The sequence below is a fragment of the Mytilus edulis genome, chromosome 3, assembly GCF_963676685.1.
Source record: "Mytilus edulis chromosome 3, xbMytEdul2.2, whole genome shotgun sequence".
Taxonomy (NCBI): domain Eukaryota; kingdom Metazoa; phylum Mollusca; class Bivalvia; order Mytilida; family Mytilidae; genus Mytilus; species Mytilus edulis.
In genome coordinates this window covers 32,910,807-32,929,749 of record NC_092346.1, presented here as the reverse complement: position 1 = coordinate 32,929,749, position 18,943 = coordinate 32,910,807, and the positions used below count along the sequence as shown (strand labels likewise).

Sequence of the window (18,943 nt, the reverse complement as noted above, 5' to 3'; positions counted from 1 at the left end):
AACTGACAACTCTGATAGCATTACAGTGGATACTGACAACTCTGATAACATTACAATGGATACTGACAACTCTGATAACATTAGAGTGGAAACTGACAACTCTGATAGCATTACAGTGCATACTGACAGCTCGGATAACACTACAGTGGATACTGACAACTCTGTTAACACTTCAATAAATACTGACAACTTTGAAAACAGTACAGTATATAGCATTCTCTTATGGTTGGGGCCTGTTATCTAACTCCCACGTGAATAGATATTTTTTGTATCACACCGTACGGAGTGTGATATGAAAAAGTGATATCAAAATTACGTTAATTTGATTGGTTTATCTCGTAAACTTCCAATATTTTCATTGGCCGTTGATCAGGTCATTATTCACTGGAAAAGGTCATGCTGGGACTACTTTTTTTCTTGACAACTGATTGTTTACTTCCGGTTTTCGCGATTTTCGTCTGCTTTATCGTCTGCATAATCTAATATAAATCTTATCATGGACGAAGAAATAAAGAAAGGAACCCGTATACGGTTATGTAACGGAGCAAAGGCATTATAACTGGCACAAATTCCAATTTCAATTTCCCTCTGTATGCGACAGTAAAACTACCGATGGACGTCCGCAAAGCTTCAAATACAATACAGTTATCTCTATTCTAATGCAAAACAAATTCATAATTAAATTTCAATCACAATTTCAGTGTAAAATCCGCGAAAATTCCGCGAAAAGATGTTATCTTCTTTAATCCCTACACTGCGTGACGTCATAGGTATGCTTCCGGTGTCATACATAAACACCGGGCGTTTTCTGGCTTATGTGCCGCTTCAGAATGTAATAAAATTTGATAAAAAGAAGATTTTAAGGCGCAACAATGAGTTATTTGTTAATTATTGTAGAAAAACGTGTCAATACACTTGTTACAAATTAGATAACAGGCCCCAACCATAAGAGAAAGATCAGTACGCGTTGCAAAGAAAAACGGCCGTAGCAACACAACTCGCAACAAATAGGCCACGCACATACAACTTTTTGCCATAAGAGAAATAGGTTTAACAACTTGTGAGAATTAGATATCGCTTGATATCAACTCTCGTTATTTAATTTCAATAATAATAAACTCGCCATAGGCTCGTTTATTATTATTGAAATTAAATAACTCGAGTTGATATCAATCGATATCTAATTCTCACTCGTTTTGAAACCTATAAATAACTATGATAACGCTACAGTGGATACTGACGACTCTGGTAACACTACTGTGGATACTGATAACTATGTGCTACTACAATAGATATTGACAACTCTTATAGCGTTACTGTGGAAACTGACAACTATGGGCTACTACAATGGATATTGACAATTCTGATAGCACTATAGTGGATACTAAAAACTCTGATAACACTACAGTAGATACTGACAACTCTGATAACATTACACTACAGTAGATTCTGACAACTCTTATTACACTGCAGCTGAGACTGACAACTCTGAAAACACTTAGTGGATACTGATAGCTCTGGAAACACCAGAGTGGATACTGACAACTTTGAAAACACCAAGTAGATAGTGACAACTATTATAAAACTACAGTAGATACTTATAACTCTGATAACACTACGGTCGATACTGACAACTATGTACCACTATAGTAGATACTAATAACTCTGGTAACATTGCAGTGGATACTGACAACTCTGATAAACATTACAGTAGATACTGACGACTCTGTTAACATTACAGTAGTTAGTAACAACTCTGATAACACTTTGTGTACAGTAGATACGGACAACTTTGATATCATGACGTTAGATACTCACAACTCTGATAACATTACAGTAGATACTGACGACTCTGATAACACTACAGTAGATACGGACAACTTTGATATCATCACGTTAGATATTCACAACTCTGATAACATTACAGTAGATACTAGCGACTCTTGATAACACTACAGTAGATACGTACAACTTTGATATCATGACCTTAGATACTCACACCTCTGATAACAATACAGTAGATACGGACAACTTTGATAACATTGCCGTGGATACTGACAACTCCGTTAATACTACAGTAGATACTGATAACTCTTATAACACTACAGTGGATACTAAATGCTCTGATAACACTACAGTAGATACTGACAACTCTGATAACATTACACTACAGTAGATTCTGACAACTCTTATTACACTGCAGCTGAGACTGACAACTCTGAAAACACTTAGTGGATACTGATAGCTCTGGAAACACCAGAGTGGATACTGACAACTTTGAAAACACCAAGTAGATAGTGACAACTATTATAAAACTACAGTAGATACTTATAACTCTGATAACACTACGGTCGATACTGACAACTATGTACCACTATAGTAGATACTAATAACTCTGGTAACATTGCAGTGGATACTGACAACTCTGATAAACATTACAGTAGATACTGACGACTCTGTTAACATTACAGTAGTTAGTAACAACTCTGATAACACTTTGTGTACAGTTGATACGGACAACTTTGATATCATGACGTTAGATACTCACAACTCTGATAACATTACAGTAGATACTGACGACTCTGATAACACTACAGTAGATACGGACAACTTTGATATCATCACGTTAGATATTCACAACTCTGATAACATTACAGTAGATACTAGCGACTCTTGATAACACTACAGTAGATACGTACAACTTTGATATCATGACCTTAGATACTCACACCTCTGATAACAATACAGTAGATACGGACAACTTTGATAACATTGCCGTGGATACTGACAACTCCGTTAATACTACAGTAGATACTGATAACTCTTATAACACTACAGTGGATACTAAATGCTCTGATAACACTACAGTAGATACTGACAACTCTGATAACATTACACTACAGTAGATTCTGACAACTCTTATTACACTGCAGCTGAGACTGACAACTCTGAAAACACTTAGTGGATACTGATAGCTCTGGAAACACTACAGTGGATACTGACAACTTTGAAAACACCAAGTAGATAGTGACAACTATTATAAAACTACAGTAGATACTTATAACTCTGATAACACTACGGTCGATACTGACAACTATGTACCACTATAGTAGATACTAATAACTCTGGTAACATTGCAGTGGATACTGACAACTCTGATAAACATTAAAGTAGATACTGACGACTCTGTTAACATTACAGTAGTTAGTAACAACTCTGATAACACTTTGTGTACAGTAGATACGGACAACTTTGATATCATGACGTTAGATACTCACAACTCTGATAACATTACAATAGATACTGACGACTCTGATAACACTACAGTAGATACGGACAACTTTGATATCATCACGTTAGATATTCACAACTCTGATAACATTACAGTAGATACTAGCGACTCTTGATAACACTACAGTAGATACGTACAACTTTGATATCATGACCTTAGATACTCACACCTCTGATAACAATACAGTAGATACGGACAACTTTGATAACATTGCCGTGGATACTGACAACTCCATTAATACTACAGTAGATACTGATAACTCTTATAACACTACAGTGGATACTAAAAACTCTGATAACACTACAGTATATACTGACAACTCTGATAACATTACACTACAGTAGATTCTGACAACTCTTATTACACTGCAGCTGAGACTGACAACTCTGAAAACACTTAGTGGATACTTACAGCTCTGGAAACACTACAGTGGATACTGACAACTTTGAAAACACCAAGTAGATAGTGACAGCTATAATAAAACTACAGTAGATACTTACAACTCTGATAACACTACGGTCGATACTGACAACTATGTACCACTATAATAGATACTGACAACTCTGATAACATTGCAGTGGATACTGACAACTCTGATAAACATTACAGAAGATACTGACGACTCCGATAACAATACAGTAGATACTGACAACTCTCATGGCATGACATTACAAACTAACGACTCTGATAACACTACAGTAGATACGTACAACTTTGATATCATGACGTTAGATACACACAACTCTGATAACACTACAGTCGATACTGACGACTCTGTTAACACTACAGTTGTTAGTAACAACTATGATAACACTTTGTGTACAGTAGATACGGACAACTTTGATATCATGACGTTAGATACTAACGACTCTGATAACACTACAGTAGATACGGACAACTTTGATATCAAGACGTTAGATACTGACAACTCTGATAACACTACATTGGATACTGAAAACTCTGATAACACAACAGTGGAAACTGACAACTCTGATAACATTAGAGTGGAAACTGACAACTCTGATAACATTACAGTGGATACTGACAACTCTGATAACATTACAGTGGAAACTGACAACTCTAATATCACAACAGTGGATACTGACAACTCTGATAAGACAGTGGATACTTACAATGCGGATAACACTGCTGTAGATACTGACAACTCTGATAGCATGACATTAGATACTAACAACTTTGATAACACTACAGTAGATACTGACGACTCTGATAACAATACAGTAGATACTGACAACTCTCATTGCATGACATTAGATACTTACGACTCTGATAACACTTCAGTAGATACGGACAACTTTGATAACTGACAACTCTAATAACACTACAGTAGATACGGACAACTTTGATAATATTACCGTGGATACTGACAACTCCGTTAATACTACAGTAGATACTGATAACTCTTATAACACAACAGTGAATGCTGACAACTATGATAACACTAGTGGATTCTGACAACTTTGATAATACTACAGTTGATTCTGACAACTTTGATAACACTACAGGAGATTCTGACAACGTTGTTAACACTACAGTGGATTCTGACAACTTTGATAACATATTACTTGATACTGACAATTCCGTTAATACTACAGTAGATACTGATAAATCTTATAAAACAACAGTGGATGCTGACACAACTATGAATAACTAGTGAATTCTGACAACTTTGATAACACTACAGTGGATTCTGAGAACTTTGATAACACTACAGGGGATTCTGACAACTTTGATAACACTACAGTGGATTCTGACAACTTTGATAACATATTACTGGATGCTGACAACTTTGATTACATGACAGTTGATACTTACATTTCTGATAACACTTTAGATGATACTGACAACTCTGATAACATTACAGTGTATACTGACAACTCTGATAACACTACAGTGGATATTGACAACGCTGAGACCACTACCATGGATACTGACAACTCTGATAACATTACAGTGTATGCTGACAACTCTGATAACACTACAGTGAATACTGACAACGCTGAGACCACTACCATGGATACTGACAACTCTGATAACATTACAGTGGATACTGACAACTCTGATAACATTACATTGGATAATGACAACTCAGATAACACTACAGTGGATACTGACAACGCTGATAACACTACAGTGGATACTGACAACTCGGATATTATTATCGTAGATACTGACAACACTCTAGTTGATACCTATTTAATAGTTTTACATTTGATGTCAGTTGGTTTTGGGGAAATGCTCTTTTGGTCTTTTATTCATATTTGATATTTGCAATCTTGTTCTTGATTATTCCTCCTTAGATAGTAAGTGCCTGGTTTATAATGGTCAATGAAGATGTTTTGTTATTTTTCTATTGATATATTATTTTTTCCTTCATTTTGTTGTATGTCAGATATTGTTCTATATAAAATGGTTGTTGTGAGCTTTCTAGGTAGAGGCTGTTCTTCTTTGGTAACATTTTTTGGTATGTGTAGTCAAATTTTATAACACAACAGAGGATGCTGACAACTATGATAACACCAGTGAATTCTGACAACTTTGATAACACTACAGTGGATTCTGACAACTTTGATAAGACTACAGTGGATTCTGACAACTTTGATAACACTAAAGTGGATTCTGACAACTTTGATAACATATTACTGGATACTGACAACTTTGATTACATGACAGTTGATACTTACATTTCTGATAACACTTTAGATGATACTGACAAATCTGATAACTCTATAGTAGATACTGACAACCATGATAACACTAAAGTAGATACTAAAAGCTCTCAGACCACTACCATGGATACTGACAACTCTGATAACATTACAGTGTATACTGACAACTCTGATAACACTACAGTGAATACTGACAACTCTGAGACCACTACCATGGATACTGACAACTCTGATAACATTACAGTGGATACTGACAACTCTGATAACATTACATTGGATAATGACAACTCAGATAACACTACAGTGGATACTGACAACGCTGATAACACTACAGTGGATACTGACAACTCGGATATTATTATCGTAGATATTGACAACACTCTAGTTGATACCTATTTAATAGTTTTACATTTGATGTCAGTTGGTTTTGGGGAAATGCTCTTTTGGTCTTTTATTCATATTTGATATTTGCAATCTTGTTCTTGATTATTCCTCCTTAGATAGTAAGTGCCTGGTTTATAATGGTCAATGAAGATGTTTTGTTATTTTTCTATTGATATATTATTTTTTCCTTCATTTTGTTGTATTTCAGATATTGTTCTATATAAAATGGTTGTTGTGAGCTTTCTAGGTAGAGGCTGTTCTTCTTTGGTAACATTTTTTGGTATGTGTAGTCAAATTTTATAACACAACAGAGGATGCTGACAACTATGATAACACCAGTGAATTCTGACAACTTTGATAACACTACAGTGGATTCTGACAACTTTGATAAGACTACAGTGGATTCTGACAACTTTGATAACACTAAAGTGGATTCTGACAACTTTGATAACATATTACTGGATACTGACAACTTTGATTACATGACAGTTGATACTTACATTTCTGATAACACTTTAGATGATACTGACAAATCTGATAACTCTATAGTAGATACTGACAACCATGATAACACTAAAGTAGATACTAAAAGCTCTCAGACCACTACCATGGATACTGACAACTCTGATAACATTACAGTGTATACTGACAACTCTGATAACACTACAGTGAATACTGACAACTCTGAGACCACTACCATGGATACTGACAACTCTGATAACATTACAGTGGATACTGACAACTCTGATAACATTACATTGGATAATGACAACTCAGATAACACTACAGTGGATACTGACAACGCTGATAACACTACAGTGGATACTGACAACTCGGATATTATTATCGTAGATACTGACAACACTCTAGTTGATACCTATTTAATAGTTTTACATTTGATGTCAGTTGGTTTTGGGGAAATGCTCTTTTGGTCTTTTATTCATATTTGATATTTGCAATCTTGTTCTTGATTATTCCTCCTTAGATAGTAAGTGCCTGGTTTATAATGGTCAATGAAGATGTTTTGTTATTTTTCTATTGATATATTTTTTTTTCCTTCATTTTGTTGTATTTCAGATATTGTTCTATATAAAATGGTTGTTGTGAGCTTTCTAGGTAGAGGCTGTTCTTCTTTGGTAACATTTTTTGGTATGTGTAGTCAAATTTTATAACACAACAGAGGATGCTGACAACTATGATAACATCAGTGAATTCTGACAACTTTGATAACACTACAGTGGATTCTGACAACTTTGATAAGACTACAGTGGATTCTGACAACTTTGATAACACTAAAGTGGATTCTGACAACTTTGATAACATATTACTGGATACTGACAACTTTGATTACATGACAGTTGATACTTACATTTCTGATAACACTTTAGATGATACTGACAAATCTGATAACTCTATAGTAGATACTGACAACCATGATAACACTAAAGTAGATACTAAAAACTCTCAGACCACTACCATGGATACTGACAACTCTGATAACATTACAGTGTATACTGACAACTCTGATAACACTACAGTGAATACTGACAACTCTGAGACCACTACCATGGATACTGACAACTCTGAGACCACTACCATGGATACTGACAACTCTGATAACATTAGAGTGGATACTGACAACTCTGATAACATTACAGTGAATACTGACAACGCTGAGACCACTTCCATGGATACTGACAACTCTGATAACATTACAGTGTATACTGACAACTCTGATAACACTACAGTGAATACTGACAACGCTGAGACCACTACCATGGATACTGACAACTCTGATAACATTACAGTGGATACTGACAACTCTGATAACACTAGGTTACTACCTATCTAATAGTTTTACATTTGATGTCAGTTGGTTTTGGGGAAATGTTCTTTTGATCTTCTATTCATATTTGATATTTGCAATCTTGTTCTTGATTATTCCTCCTTAGATAGTAAGTGCCTGGTTTATAATGGTCAATCAAGATTTTTTGTTATTTTTCTATTTATATATTATTTTTTCCTTCATTTTGTTGTATTTCGGATATTCTCCTATATAAAAGGTTATATACTTAACATATGGTTGTTGGGAGCTTTCTAGGTAGAGGCTTTTCTTCTTTGATAACATTTTTTGGTATGTGTAATCAATGTTGGTTTGTGATGTTTTAAATTTGTAGATGTAAAATGAACACTTTTTGACTCAATAAAAATATGTATTTCATTTTTGTTGATAGAAGGGAAAATTAAATCAACAAAAACTGATACCAAACAAGTAAGAAGACTTTCACAGTACTTTTTCTATCTTAATTTCTCAACGTACAATTGTTCATTCTAAAAAATCAAACCTAACTTTGTTGAAATGAAAATGAAGGTGAATTCGTGTCAACATATTCTTAAAAAATTGAATATTTAAATTTACATACTTTATTGATGAATGACTGTTAAAGAAAAACACAATATAAATTGATCTTAATAAATTTGTTATGCATTTCAGGCAAATGATTCCTGAAAATGGACTATGAAAATCAGCAGGGGGAAAATTTTGGAGACTTTATTTCATATTTTCTTTACCTCAATTGTTGTACTTTATATATCTATATGATAAAAGACATGAAGAACAAGAATGTGTCCATAGTACACAGATGTCCCACTTGCATTATCATTTTCTATGTTTAGTGGACTGTGAAATTGGGGTGAAAAATCTAATCTGGCATTAAAATTAGAAAGATCAAGTCATAGGAAACATGTGTACTAAGTTTCAAGTTGATTGGACTTAAATTTAATCAAAAACTACCTTGACCAAAAACTCCAACCTGAAACTTGCACTATCCTTTACTATGTTCAATGGACAGTGAAATTTGGGTCAAAAAATCAAATTTGGCATTAAAATTAGAAAGATCGTATAAAGGGTATACGAAGTGTCAAGTTGATTAGACTTCAACTTAATCCAAAACTACCTTGACCAAAATCTTTAACCTGAAGCAGGACAGACAAACAAACAGACGAACAGACACACAGACCAGAACATAATGCCCTCTACTATTGTAGGTGGGCGGACACACAGACCAAAAAACATGATGCCCCTCTACTATCTTGGTTGGGGCATAAAAATGAAACTTTTTATTTTGGGGGCACTTTGTAGCTTGCTGTTTGGTGTGAGCCAGGGCTCCTTGTTGAAGACCTTGACTTGGATGGAGACTTGTCTCATAACACATCTTCTTATATCTAATCAGAAGGTTTTATCTGAACTAGTTTTGGTACTATATGAATCATGGAAAAATCAAATATTTGACTGATCATTTTTATCATCTTTTAAATCTTCAATCTTCAGTTTCAACAAGTGCAAATCTTCTTTTTTTATGATTTGAAATTTTATCTTTGAATGAAAATTTGAGATATGAATTCTTTTTCCTTTTCATTTCAACCAAGTGTTTTTGATACTAAAGGGCAATGTATTTTTCTATGAAGTTTTTTGTTGGCGTTTTTGTATTTTAATACATTTTGTACAGTATAATTTTGATACTAAAGATATATTTTTCAATTAAGTTTTTTGTTGACATTTTTGTATTTTAACCAAGTATGATTTTGATACTAAAGGCCAATGTATTTTTCTATGATTTTTGTTGTTGACATTATTGTATTTTAACCAAGTATGATTTTGATACTAAAGGCAAATGTATTTTTTTATGATTTTTGTTGTTGACACTTTTGTATTTCAATCAAGTATAATTTTGATACTAAAGGCCAATGTATATTTCTATGAAGTTTTTTGTTGACACTTTTGTATTTCAATCAAGTATGATTTTGATACTAAAGGCCAATGTATTTTTCTATGAAGTTTTTTGTTGACACTTTTGTATTTCAATCAAGTATGATTTTGATACTAAAGGCCAATGTATTTTTCTATGAAGTTTTTTGTTGACACTTTTGTATTTCAATCAAGTATAATTTTGATACTAAAGGCCAATGTATTTTTCTATGAAGTTTTTTGTTGACATTTTTGTATTTTAACAAACATATGATTTTGATACTAAAGGCCAATGTATTTTTCTATGAAGTTTTTTGTTGACACTTTTGTATTTCAATCAAGTATGATTTTGATACTAAAGGCCAATGTATTTTTCTATGAAGTTTTTTGTTGACACTTTTGTATTTCAATCAAGTATAATTTTGATACTAAAGTTCAATGAATTTTTCTATGAAGTTTTTTGTTGACATTTTTGTATTTTAACAAACATATGATTTTGATACTAAAGGCCAATGTATTTTTCTATGAAGTTGTTTGTTGACACTTTTGTATTTCAATCAAGTATGATTTTGATACTAAAGGCCAATGTATTTTTCTATGAAGTTTTTTGTTGACATTTTTGTATTTTAACAAACATATGATTTTGATACTAAAGGCCAATGTATTTTTCTATGAAGTTTTTTGTTGACACTTTTGTATTTCAATCAAGTATAATTTTGATACTAAAGGCCAATGTATTTTTCTATGAAGTTTTTTATTGACATGTTTGTATTTAAGCTAGTTGTTTCTTGTTGTTTTTTTTTGCCATGTTGTTGTTGTCAGCTTTTCTTCTACCAAGGATTTGATAGTAAGATACAAATCCTTCCTTTGACTTACAAGTTTTGAATGAATGGCCCTTTGATATCGTCCACCTCATTTAATAACAGGTACATATTGGACAAACAAATATAATAAAACACAAGCAATTAGTTTATTACAACAATTTTTATTTCTCTGGAATTTTGCTCAAAATATTTGACAATCTCGTATTAAAATTCCCTAAAATTTTTCACAAGTCCCTAAGCATCAAGCTCAGCTCCACACTTCACCACACACATCATTGCAATCTTTCATTTTCTCATAGTCAGACACATTCAGACAATAATCAATTTCAGTGTATTTTTGGTAAACCTCGTGCATGATTGTCTAAGATTTTCTGAAAATTTGATACATCTTTTTCAGTTATTTTTTGTTCATTCTGGCATTGAAATGATAAAAAATGTAAATATATATTTATTGGGGAATCATAAAAGAAGTATAGTTAAGAAATGTAATATCGGACATCTTGAAACAATCTAAAATAATTGCTACAGATATACATATAAATATGTCTTTCTCTAGTTAAAATCAGTACAAAAAGATAAAGGAAAGATTTCAGCAGTCTCTGACATTAATATTACTTTACAATTAAATACACATGTAGTAATTACATGCCAGTTTAAAATCTGCACTTTAACATTTTTTTAAAAACATCATAAATAAATGGTCAGCACTTAGAAATAACTTAGTACTTGTTTTTAGATAAAAGAAAAAAACAAAAAAAATCATTCTGTAACAAATCACAAACCAAAAACAAATTGGTTAATTATCAAAAAAAATAAAATCTGGCAGATCGAATAAATATCAAGCTTAAAATTTGTTCAATCTAAAAAAAATATTCAAACAAACTTCAACAAAAACAACAAAACATTTACAAATTAAACTGCAAGTAGATCTAAACAGCCTGGCCAGAAAGTATAAAAATGTCACACAAAGAAAAAACTCTCCAAATAATGATTTTTCACTTTCATACACAATAACATATATAAACATACATTCAACAAACATCTTTACTATACAAATAATTTGCACCAAATACTTTTTTTAACATGCACCATTAAATAAAATGTCCACTTCCAACACAATGGAACTGGCTATAATTACAAAGGAATAATAATGAGGTAAATCTTAAAGCTTTAATTTAATTGGTCACCCCACTACAGGGCAACTCTTCTGATTGGTTTAACAATGTCATGTGACAAAAAATTCAAATATTCCATGGCACAAAAACATATTCCTTCAACTGAAGAGTTGATGTTTGACAGAACATACTTTGACGTGGAATGCTTTACAAAGTCATGGCCATTCAAATGTACATTTATTTTGATCATCATGAGGTATGCGGCACATATGTGACCAAGACGTGTTTCTTGTCCAGAGACAACAAAATACATATATAATACTTGGCAACTCATTGTCAACATGAACTGCGTTTTTTTTTTAATAATACTTTTGCGTAGTTTTCCCCATATCCCATTATAACAAGTTGTGAAGACTAGTTTTAAAACTGCAGTCAGTTGTCGACTCCCTTACTCTGTTAGATTGACTAGCACACCAGTTACTTCCCTTGGCTAGCCTGCAACCGTTAGGAATTAGATTCCACACAATGAGTGACTGCTAAATGATTGAGAGATCACCGTGATTGTAATAAAATAGGCCGTAGTTTTAAACTACCGTACCCACAAATACTTGTAAGTCACGCTTTATTCCTTGGCTTAATTATGTTCGCAGGCCAAGCCAAATTTCCTTGTTCTTTTTAAAGCACAATGTTTTACTCCTGATTTTTATCCAGCATGAATATCCGGAATGTGTGCACCCATACTGTCCAAGCTGCCATGTAATGGAGGACTTTGAGCAGATCCCATTGACATGGGACTCATGCCGTGGGCTCCGTGTCCCATCATCATATGATGCGGATGCCCTGGTATTAGCATTGCTTGCGAATGAACTGGTGGTCGTAACTGTGACATCTGAGAGTATGAACTACTGCCAGTGACAGCAGTACTTCCGAACATGTCACTACTATGCATACCCTGAACTCCAAGCATATCGTATCTTTGTCCTTCCATATGAGAATATCCCTTCATTTGATCATACATTTCACTACCATGTCTTCCTTGGAACACTGGAATTAAAAAAAATTAATAATATTAAATTTTTTATCATGTAATTAATTCTTTCAAACTTAAATTGTCACTTTATAAGTATGCATTGCTATATACTTTTGCTTTGCTTATTTAAGCCCAATATGACACAGAACTTCAAAAAATGTCTTATTTTTTCTTCTACATGTTATTAGGTAGCTGTCTCATTTGTATATACCCAATATCTCCTTCACATTCAATCTCAATATTAATTCAGAAAGATTTCATGTGCTTTAACAATTTGTACATTGTTTGTTTTCTATGAGCTTATCCTTTGAACCAATTAAGCTTCACATTAACTTTTAAATTGTGAACAAATTACACTTAAACTGTGAACAAATTTACTCAACCTTTGATGAACTATTAAGCCTAATCTGAGATTAACAGATTCATCTTAATCTGATCTTTCAATTTATCAGAACACAAAATATGTACAGGGGTGTTTAAACTACTTACTGTGAGGACTCATATGTGCCATGGCCTGGCTATCCCAACCCATACTCTCTGGACTATATCCATGACCTCCTGGTGCTGAAAAGATTAAGACAATGATTATGTTTGCCTTAGTATTTATCTTTATGAAACATCTGTTTTTACATGCAGTATAATTATTTTGTATTCAGATCAAATATTTGTGGTTAGAAACTTCACCGATTGTATTAATACTTTCGACATTTGAAATTTCGACAAAATTAATATTACTGTTTTGAACCTAAAGTGCTATTAACAAAAAAACACTTTTATTGCCGAACAATAGTGCTTATATACATAGTTTTTTTGAGAGAATATCTTACTCCTAACAGCATGTGAAACAAAGAACGGCCTTGTATAAACTGAAAACAGATAGGGAACACTTAGAGGTACATCTAGATCACATTTAAACCATTTAGTACCCACTTACAGACCCTCGTTATGAGGGAAGAGGAATTTCAATTGGAAAGATTTTCGCTCCTGAGGAGATGTGAGATTCTGTCAAGAATAACAAGCTTAAAAGAAATGCAATTTGCATAAGAGCCATGCCACCAAAGATAAAAGTTTCATCTCAGAGTTTTACCTTTAGACTGCTTACAGAGAGCTAATTAACAACAACCCGCAGATGAAAACTAAATTGCTGATGATATATGCCAATTTTGTGTTAAATAGCTTTTTAAAATATCAGGATACCAGGGCGAAAATAGCCTTGTAGATAAAAAAAATATCAGCGTACAAGTGAGAAAATGATAGAAAGAAAAATAAAAAGCAAGTTTGCATATATTTATAAAACACTCAGCTACTTATTATTATGCAATTTATTGTTGAAGTTCCGCAGAAACAAAGACGACAAAAATTAATATTTTTATTACGACATAAAAAACTTTGTTCCTCAATAAAAGGCATCAACTTGCACTATACTAGAAGGCACTAAATGCTTTATGAATTATGTATAAAATCTTTAAGGTTTTAAAATAAATATAACTGGAACATGCAGAAGGAAGTAAATTTAGTTAATACTTTTCTCTTATTTGCATATTTTTGACAGTTGATGGGTTTATGGGTTTAATATTATGTAAGACTACAATGGTTTATTGTTTCACTTGCAACATGCCAAAATGACCGTGTCATGAATTTTATAGAGAAAAACCAATGGTAATGTGGTTATAATGACAAATGTCTTCATTTCATTTCCGTCATTTTTATACCTACTAAACAATATACATTAGATTTTAATTAAGAAAAGGAAATCATAATTTTTGTGTTTATTTTTTTGTTCGTATTCTATTGTCAGGTTGGCATTCTGCAAGTCACAATAATTTATAATCCTTAAAGCTTAGGCAATTAAATGGCCATTTGGATTGAAATTGAAATGCTTGATGTATTTCCATACCAGAAGGTTTAAATCCAGAAAGGGAGAGGAGTGTAAATTTGCATAGTTAAAAATACATGGAAAGTTTTATGTTTTAATTTAAATGAATTTTTCAAGTTTATTTTTTTTTAGGTTATTAGTATAAAATTTTGGCAAAAACAAACCAATTGTTTTGTATAAGGGAATTAATATATACTAATTGCTGTCCTCTGAAGTGTCCTGTGGCAAATATTACAAAAATATTCATATTCTTACCTGCTCTATTTGATTGGTCAATCATTGGTTGCACTATTCTTCGCCTTGCATTAATAAACCTGGAAATAAAAAAAAATTAAAATTAAAAATTAACTTTTTAACCAATATTATTTTTGCACTGGCCTTTTCTAATTATCAACAAAATAATTTGACTTTGGCCTAATTGTGGACAAACTGTCACTAAGGAAAGATTAATGACTGATATACAAGTGAGGCGCCACACAAAAACCAGAGTCTAGATCATCATTTGCCAAGATTTAGACAAATTCTCATTACTAAGGTGACCTCTGACCTCCCCTATCAACCTCAGTACAGATATTTACTTCTAAATTACAACCGAAACTTAGCCAAATTTCACAGTTTATCTTCAAATTGTTGACAAAAGTCTTTAAACCATTCAAAAATGCATTTAATTCATAATAAATGTTTGTTGAGAAATGAAATGGATCAGGGGAGAAGGCTGGTGAAAACATCTTTTGCCCTAAATTACTTCTTTAGAGCCATTAAAATTTTTTCATGAGATTAAGTTACAAGTTGATGAGCCTTTCGGATTCCTATGCCATTAAATTCCTCATCACCCTGCAGACAACCCTAATGATATTATTCTTCTCATTTTTATTTATTTTTGCTAATTATTCCAATTCCCAGATGTAAATATAGAATTCATGGGGAACAAACTGCTAAGTAACATGTTGTATACAAAAGCATACACTACTAGTCACTTTAATATGTAATAAGGCAAGGTTGATTTACACATATGGTTCTACTTTCAATAATCACCAAACTTTTATGCTAAATTCTTAAAATTTCAAAACAAATAGACAACAAACACATGAAAATTCCAAAACTTTTTCAACAAAAACATAAAATTGTTAAAAAAAAAAAATTGTCCCTACACTTCCAATTTTTTCCAACTGCAAACAAATTTTAACTATCTAGTCTAACTATGAAGAAAAACCCTTCTCACATGTTTACAAAATGTTTTGAAATTTTCCAACTTGATTTGAAGTTTTTCACACCCAAGTTGATTCTCTGCTCATTTGTATGTGATAGATATCAAAGACTTCAAACAGATACTCCAATTACTTAAATAGCTACAACGATTTGAAATCTTCAAAACTTTTACACAGATACAAGTTGAATCTTCTTCGTTTAATAACCCATACATATTACATCAAACAAATCAAGCAATTACTGAAATAGCAGTGAAAGTTTGCCTTTTGAACTTATGCATGTTGCATTCCAGATTAATTGTATCATAGAGGGCAATTTAAACGTTGCTTAATGTGCAAACAGACTGCTTGCTTTCTGGTTGTAACAAAGTCAATACTGTGTGTTTACACAATCAGATTCAGAGTCAACACTTGTAGGAGAATGCCTTAATGAATTTGAGGAAGCTGATTAATCTAAATATTATCTTGTCCAAACTCCCAATATAATCTTCTAGGTCTTTGTTTTCTTAACGAAGTTCCACTTTATTGATATTTAAAATGAGTAAAAAAAAAAATTGCCCTCCTAAATATCTTGTTTATTTTATACTGTATATAATTTGAGAAGAGTAAAAGTTTTCCGAGTACCGATTTAAAAAAAACAAGAATGTGTCCAAAGTACACGGATGCCCCACTAGCACTATCCTTTCCATGTTCCATGGACCGTGAAATTGGGTAATAATCTAATTTGGTATTAAAATTAGAAAGATTATACTATAGGGAACATATGTACTAAGTTTCAAGTTGATTGGACTTCAATTTTATCAAAAACTACCTTGACCAAAAACTTTAACCTGAAACTCCCACTTTCATTTTCTATGTTTAATGGACCGTGAAATTGGGGTCAAAAGTCTAATTTGGCTTCAAAATTAAAAAGATTATATCATAAGCAACAAGTTTACTAAGTTTCAAGTTGATTGGACTTCAGCTTCACCAAAAACTACCTTGACCAAAAACTTTAACCTGAACGGACGGACCGACGCACGGACGAACGGAGCCACAGACCAGAAAACATAATGGCCCTCTACTATCGTAGGTGGGGCATAAAAATGCCCTTCTTCATTAAGGAACTGCTGTCGCTGGTTGATTGATTTTTACCTGTTGTACCAGTACCTGTGGTCGTGGAGCAGGATGTTGATGAATTACTGTGTGCTGGATCCTCACTAGTTTCAACCCACGAATTATAATACCTGTCATATAAAATAAGTGGTAGTAGTTGAAAATCTAAACGAAGTGATATAGTTTAGTAATTCATGATGCAAAATCACCAAAAGAAATTAAAGTAAGGAACAACCCTTAAATTGCTGTTCTTTATCTCAAAGTAACATCATGATGCACAGATCACACTTTACTGCAAGTTCAAATGACTCTTCAGTTTGATATTTTATTAATTGCAGTTTGTGCATTACATTTTCATATATTTTAGGTCATTGCAGATCATTTTCAAAAATATTTTTTTCTATTTAGTAAACAAACATCCAAAAATTCATCTTACATGATTATTGTCTTCCACAATGTACTGTGGATTCTTTACTATTTTTTGGATACTAATTTTCCCTGGATTTCATGATTTCAGGGGAACCACAACTTACATTTTTCAACAAATAGCTAATTTTCTTTATGAAAATTCTAAAAGATTTTTTGTAATATCAATCAAACAATGATAGAAATATCCACAAAAATGTAAGCTTTCTATAAAAATTGTTACCCAAAAAATTAGTTACCTGACAACATTTTCATGATTGAGATGAGACAGTAATTTGACCTCCCTGGTAATTTTCTTGTAGAAGTATTTACTTTTAGGATTCAATGGTATTCTTTTAATTCCATATTTTCTTCTATCTAGTTTATTTCTAACCTGTAAAAGAGAATAAAATGACGATACAATCATGATACCAAAACTTATATATGTAGATGTCTTTACATACGAACTAAATATTAATTGAAATCTGTTCAAACTGATGATTAAGTTCTGATTAGACAGGTGATCAGCTTACACAGTTTAAACTTTTATAGAATATCTGATTGATGAATTCACTTTAGACAGGTTTTTTGTTTATGCAGCGTTATATTTTCATCAATTTAACTGTTTTGTAAAAGTACTTTTTTATTTAAATTCACAAATTAAGAACTTAAGGGGTTATTTCAATGTTTGTAAAGCAATTAAAAATAATGATACATCATTGGTTGAATATCCATGGTTTAGGATGTTGTGAACCAATCACAATATTTGGTGAAAATCTATGACAATATTTTTAGAATGCTTAAGATTTTGAAATGGCAAATACATTGGTAATCAAAACCATCAGTATCAGTACTGAATGCAACTGTCATACACATAATCTGAAACTATAAATTTCAAAGGAATAATGAACCATTAGACACCATGCTTCAAAAAGCAAACAAATCACAAAATCTGGGTCAATACTCCTATTTGGCATATATTTTCCAAAGTTCATATCATAACGAATAAATGTGCTAAGTTTATATTTGTTTCAATCACGATACTAAATTCTTTATACTAAAATCTCAGTGTATCACAAACTATCTCTGACCAACAAAAAAATGTCAGACAAAAAAAACATTCTGTCACACAGAAATTTTCAGATTTTTTCTTTGAAAATATAGTAGAAAAACATCTTTTTTGGTCAGACAAACCTTAGAACAGTTTGGCACAGACTGGTTTAACCTGATAGTGACTGACACAGGAGAGGACAGACAGTCAGACAGATAGACATAC

The 18,943-nt window shown here is 32.4% G+C and overlaps 3 protein-coding genes across 3 annotated transcripts; 2 read left to right on the top strand and 1 right to left on the bottom strand.

Annotated features, from left to right (window-relative positions):
• Positions 1–55: 55 nt before the first annotated feature.
• On the top strand, positions 56–4,620 carry LOC139515196 (mucin-22-like). Its single transcript, XM_071304760.1, has 5 exons — positions 56–205; positions 1,681–1,926; positions 2,411–2,656; positions 3,141–3,386; positions 3,871–4,620. The coding sequence occupies exons 1-5, from the start codon at positions 56–58 to the stop codon at positions 4,618–4,620; spliced, it is 1,638 nt and encodes a 545-aa protein (XP_071160861.1).
• A 490-nt stretch (positions 4,621–5,110) lies between these two features.
• Positions 5,111–8,218, top strand: LOC139515195 (mucin-22-like). The gene is made up of 4 exons (XM_071304758.1): positions 5,111–5,533; positions 5,809–6,402; positions 6,678–7,214; positions 7,547–8,218. Exons 1-4 carry the CDS (start codon positions 5,111–5,113, stop codon positions 8,216–8,218), a joined length of 2,226 nt encoding a protein of 741 aa, XP_071160859.1.
• Positions 8,219–11,079: 2,861 nt separating this feature from the next.
• LOC139516270 (uncharacterized) lies at positions 11,080–17,411 on the bottom strand. Its single transcript, XM_071306270.1, has 4 exons — positions 17,302–17,411; positions 15,215–15,273; positions 13,573–13,647; positions 11,080–13,097 (listed from the first exon to the last, which is right to left on the bottom strand). Exons 2-4 carry the CDS (start codon positions 15,237–15,239, stop codon positions 12,757–12,759), a joined length of 441 nt encoding a protein of 146 aa, XP_071162371.1. The 5' UTR covers positions 15,240–15,273; positions 17,302–17,411; the 3' UTR covers positions 11,080–12,756.
• Between the last annotated feature and the right edge of the window lie 1,532 nt (positions 17,412–18,943).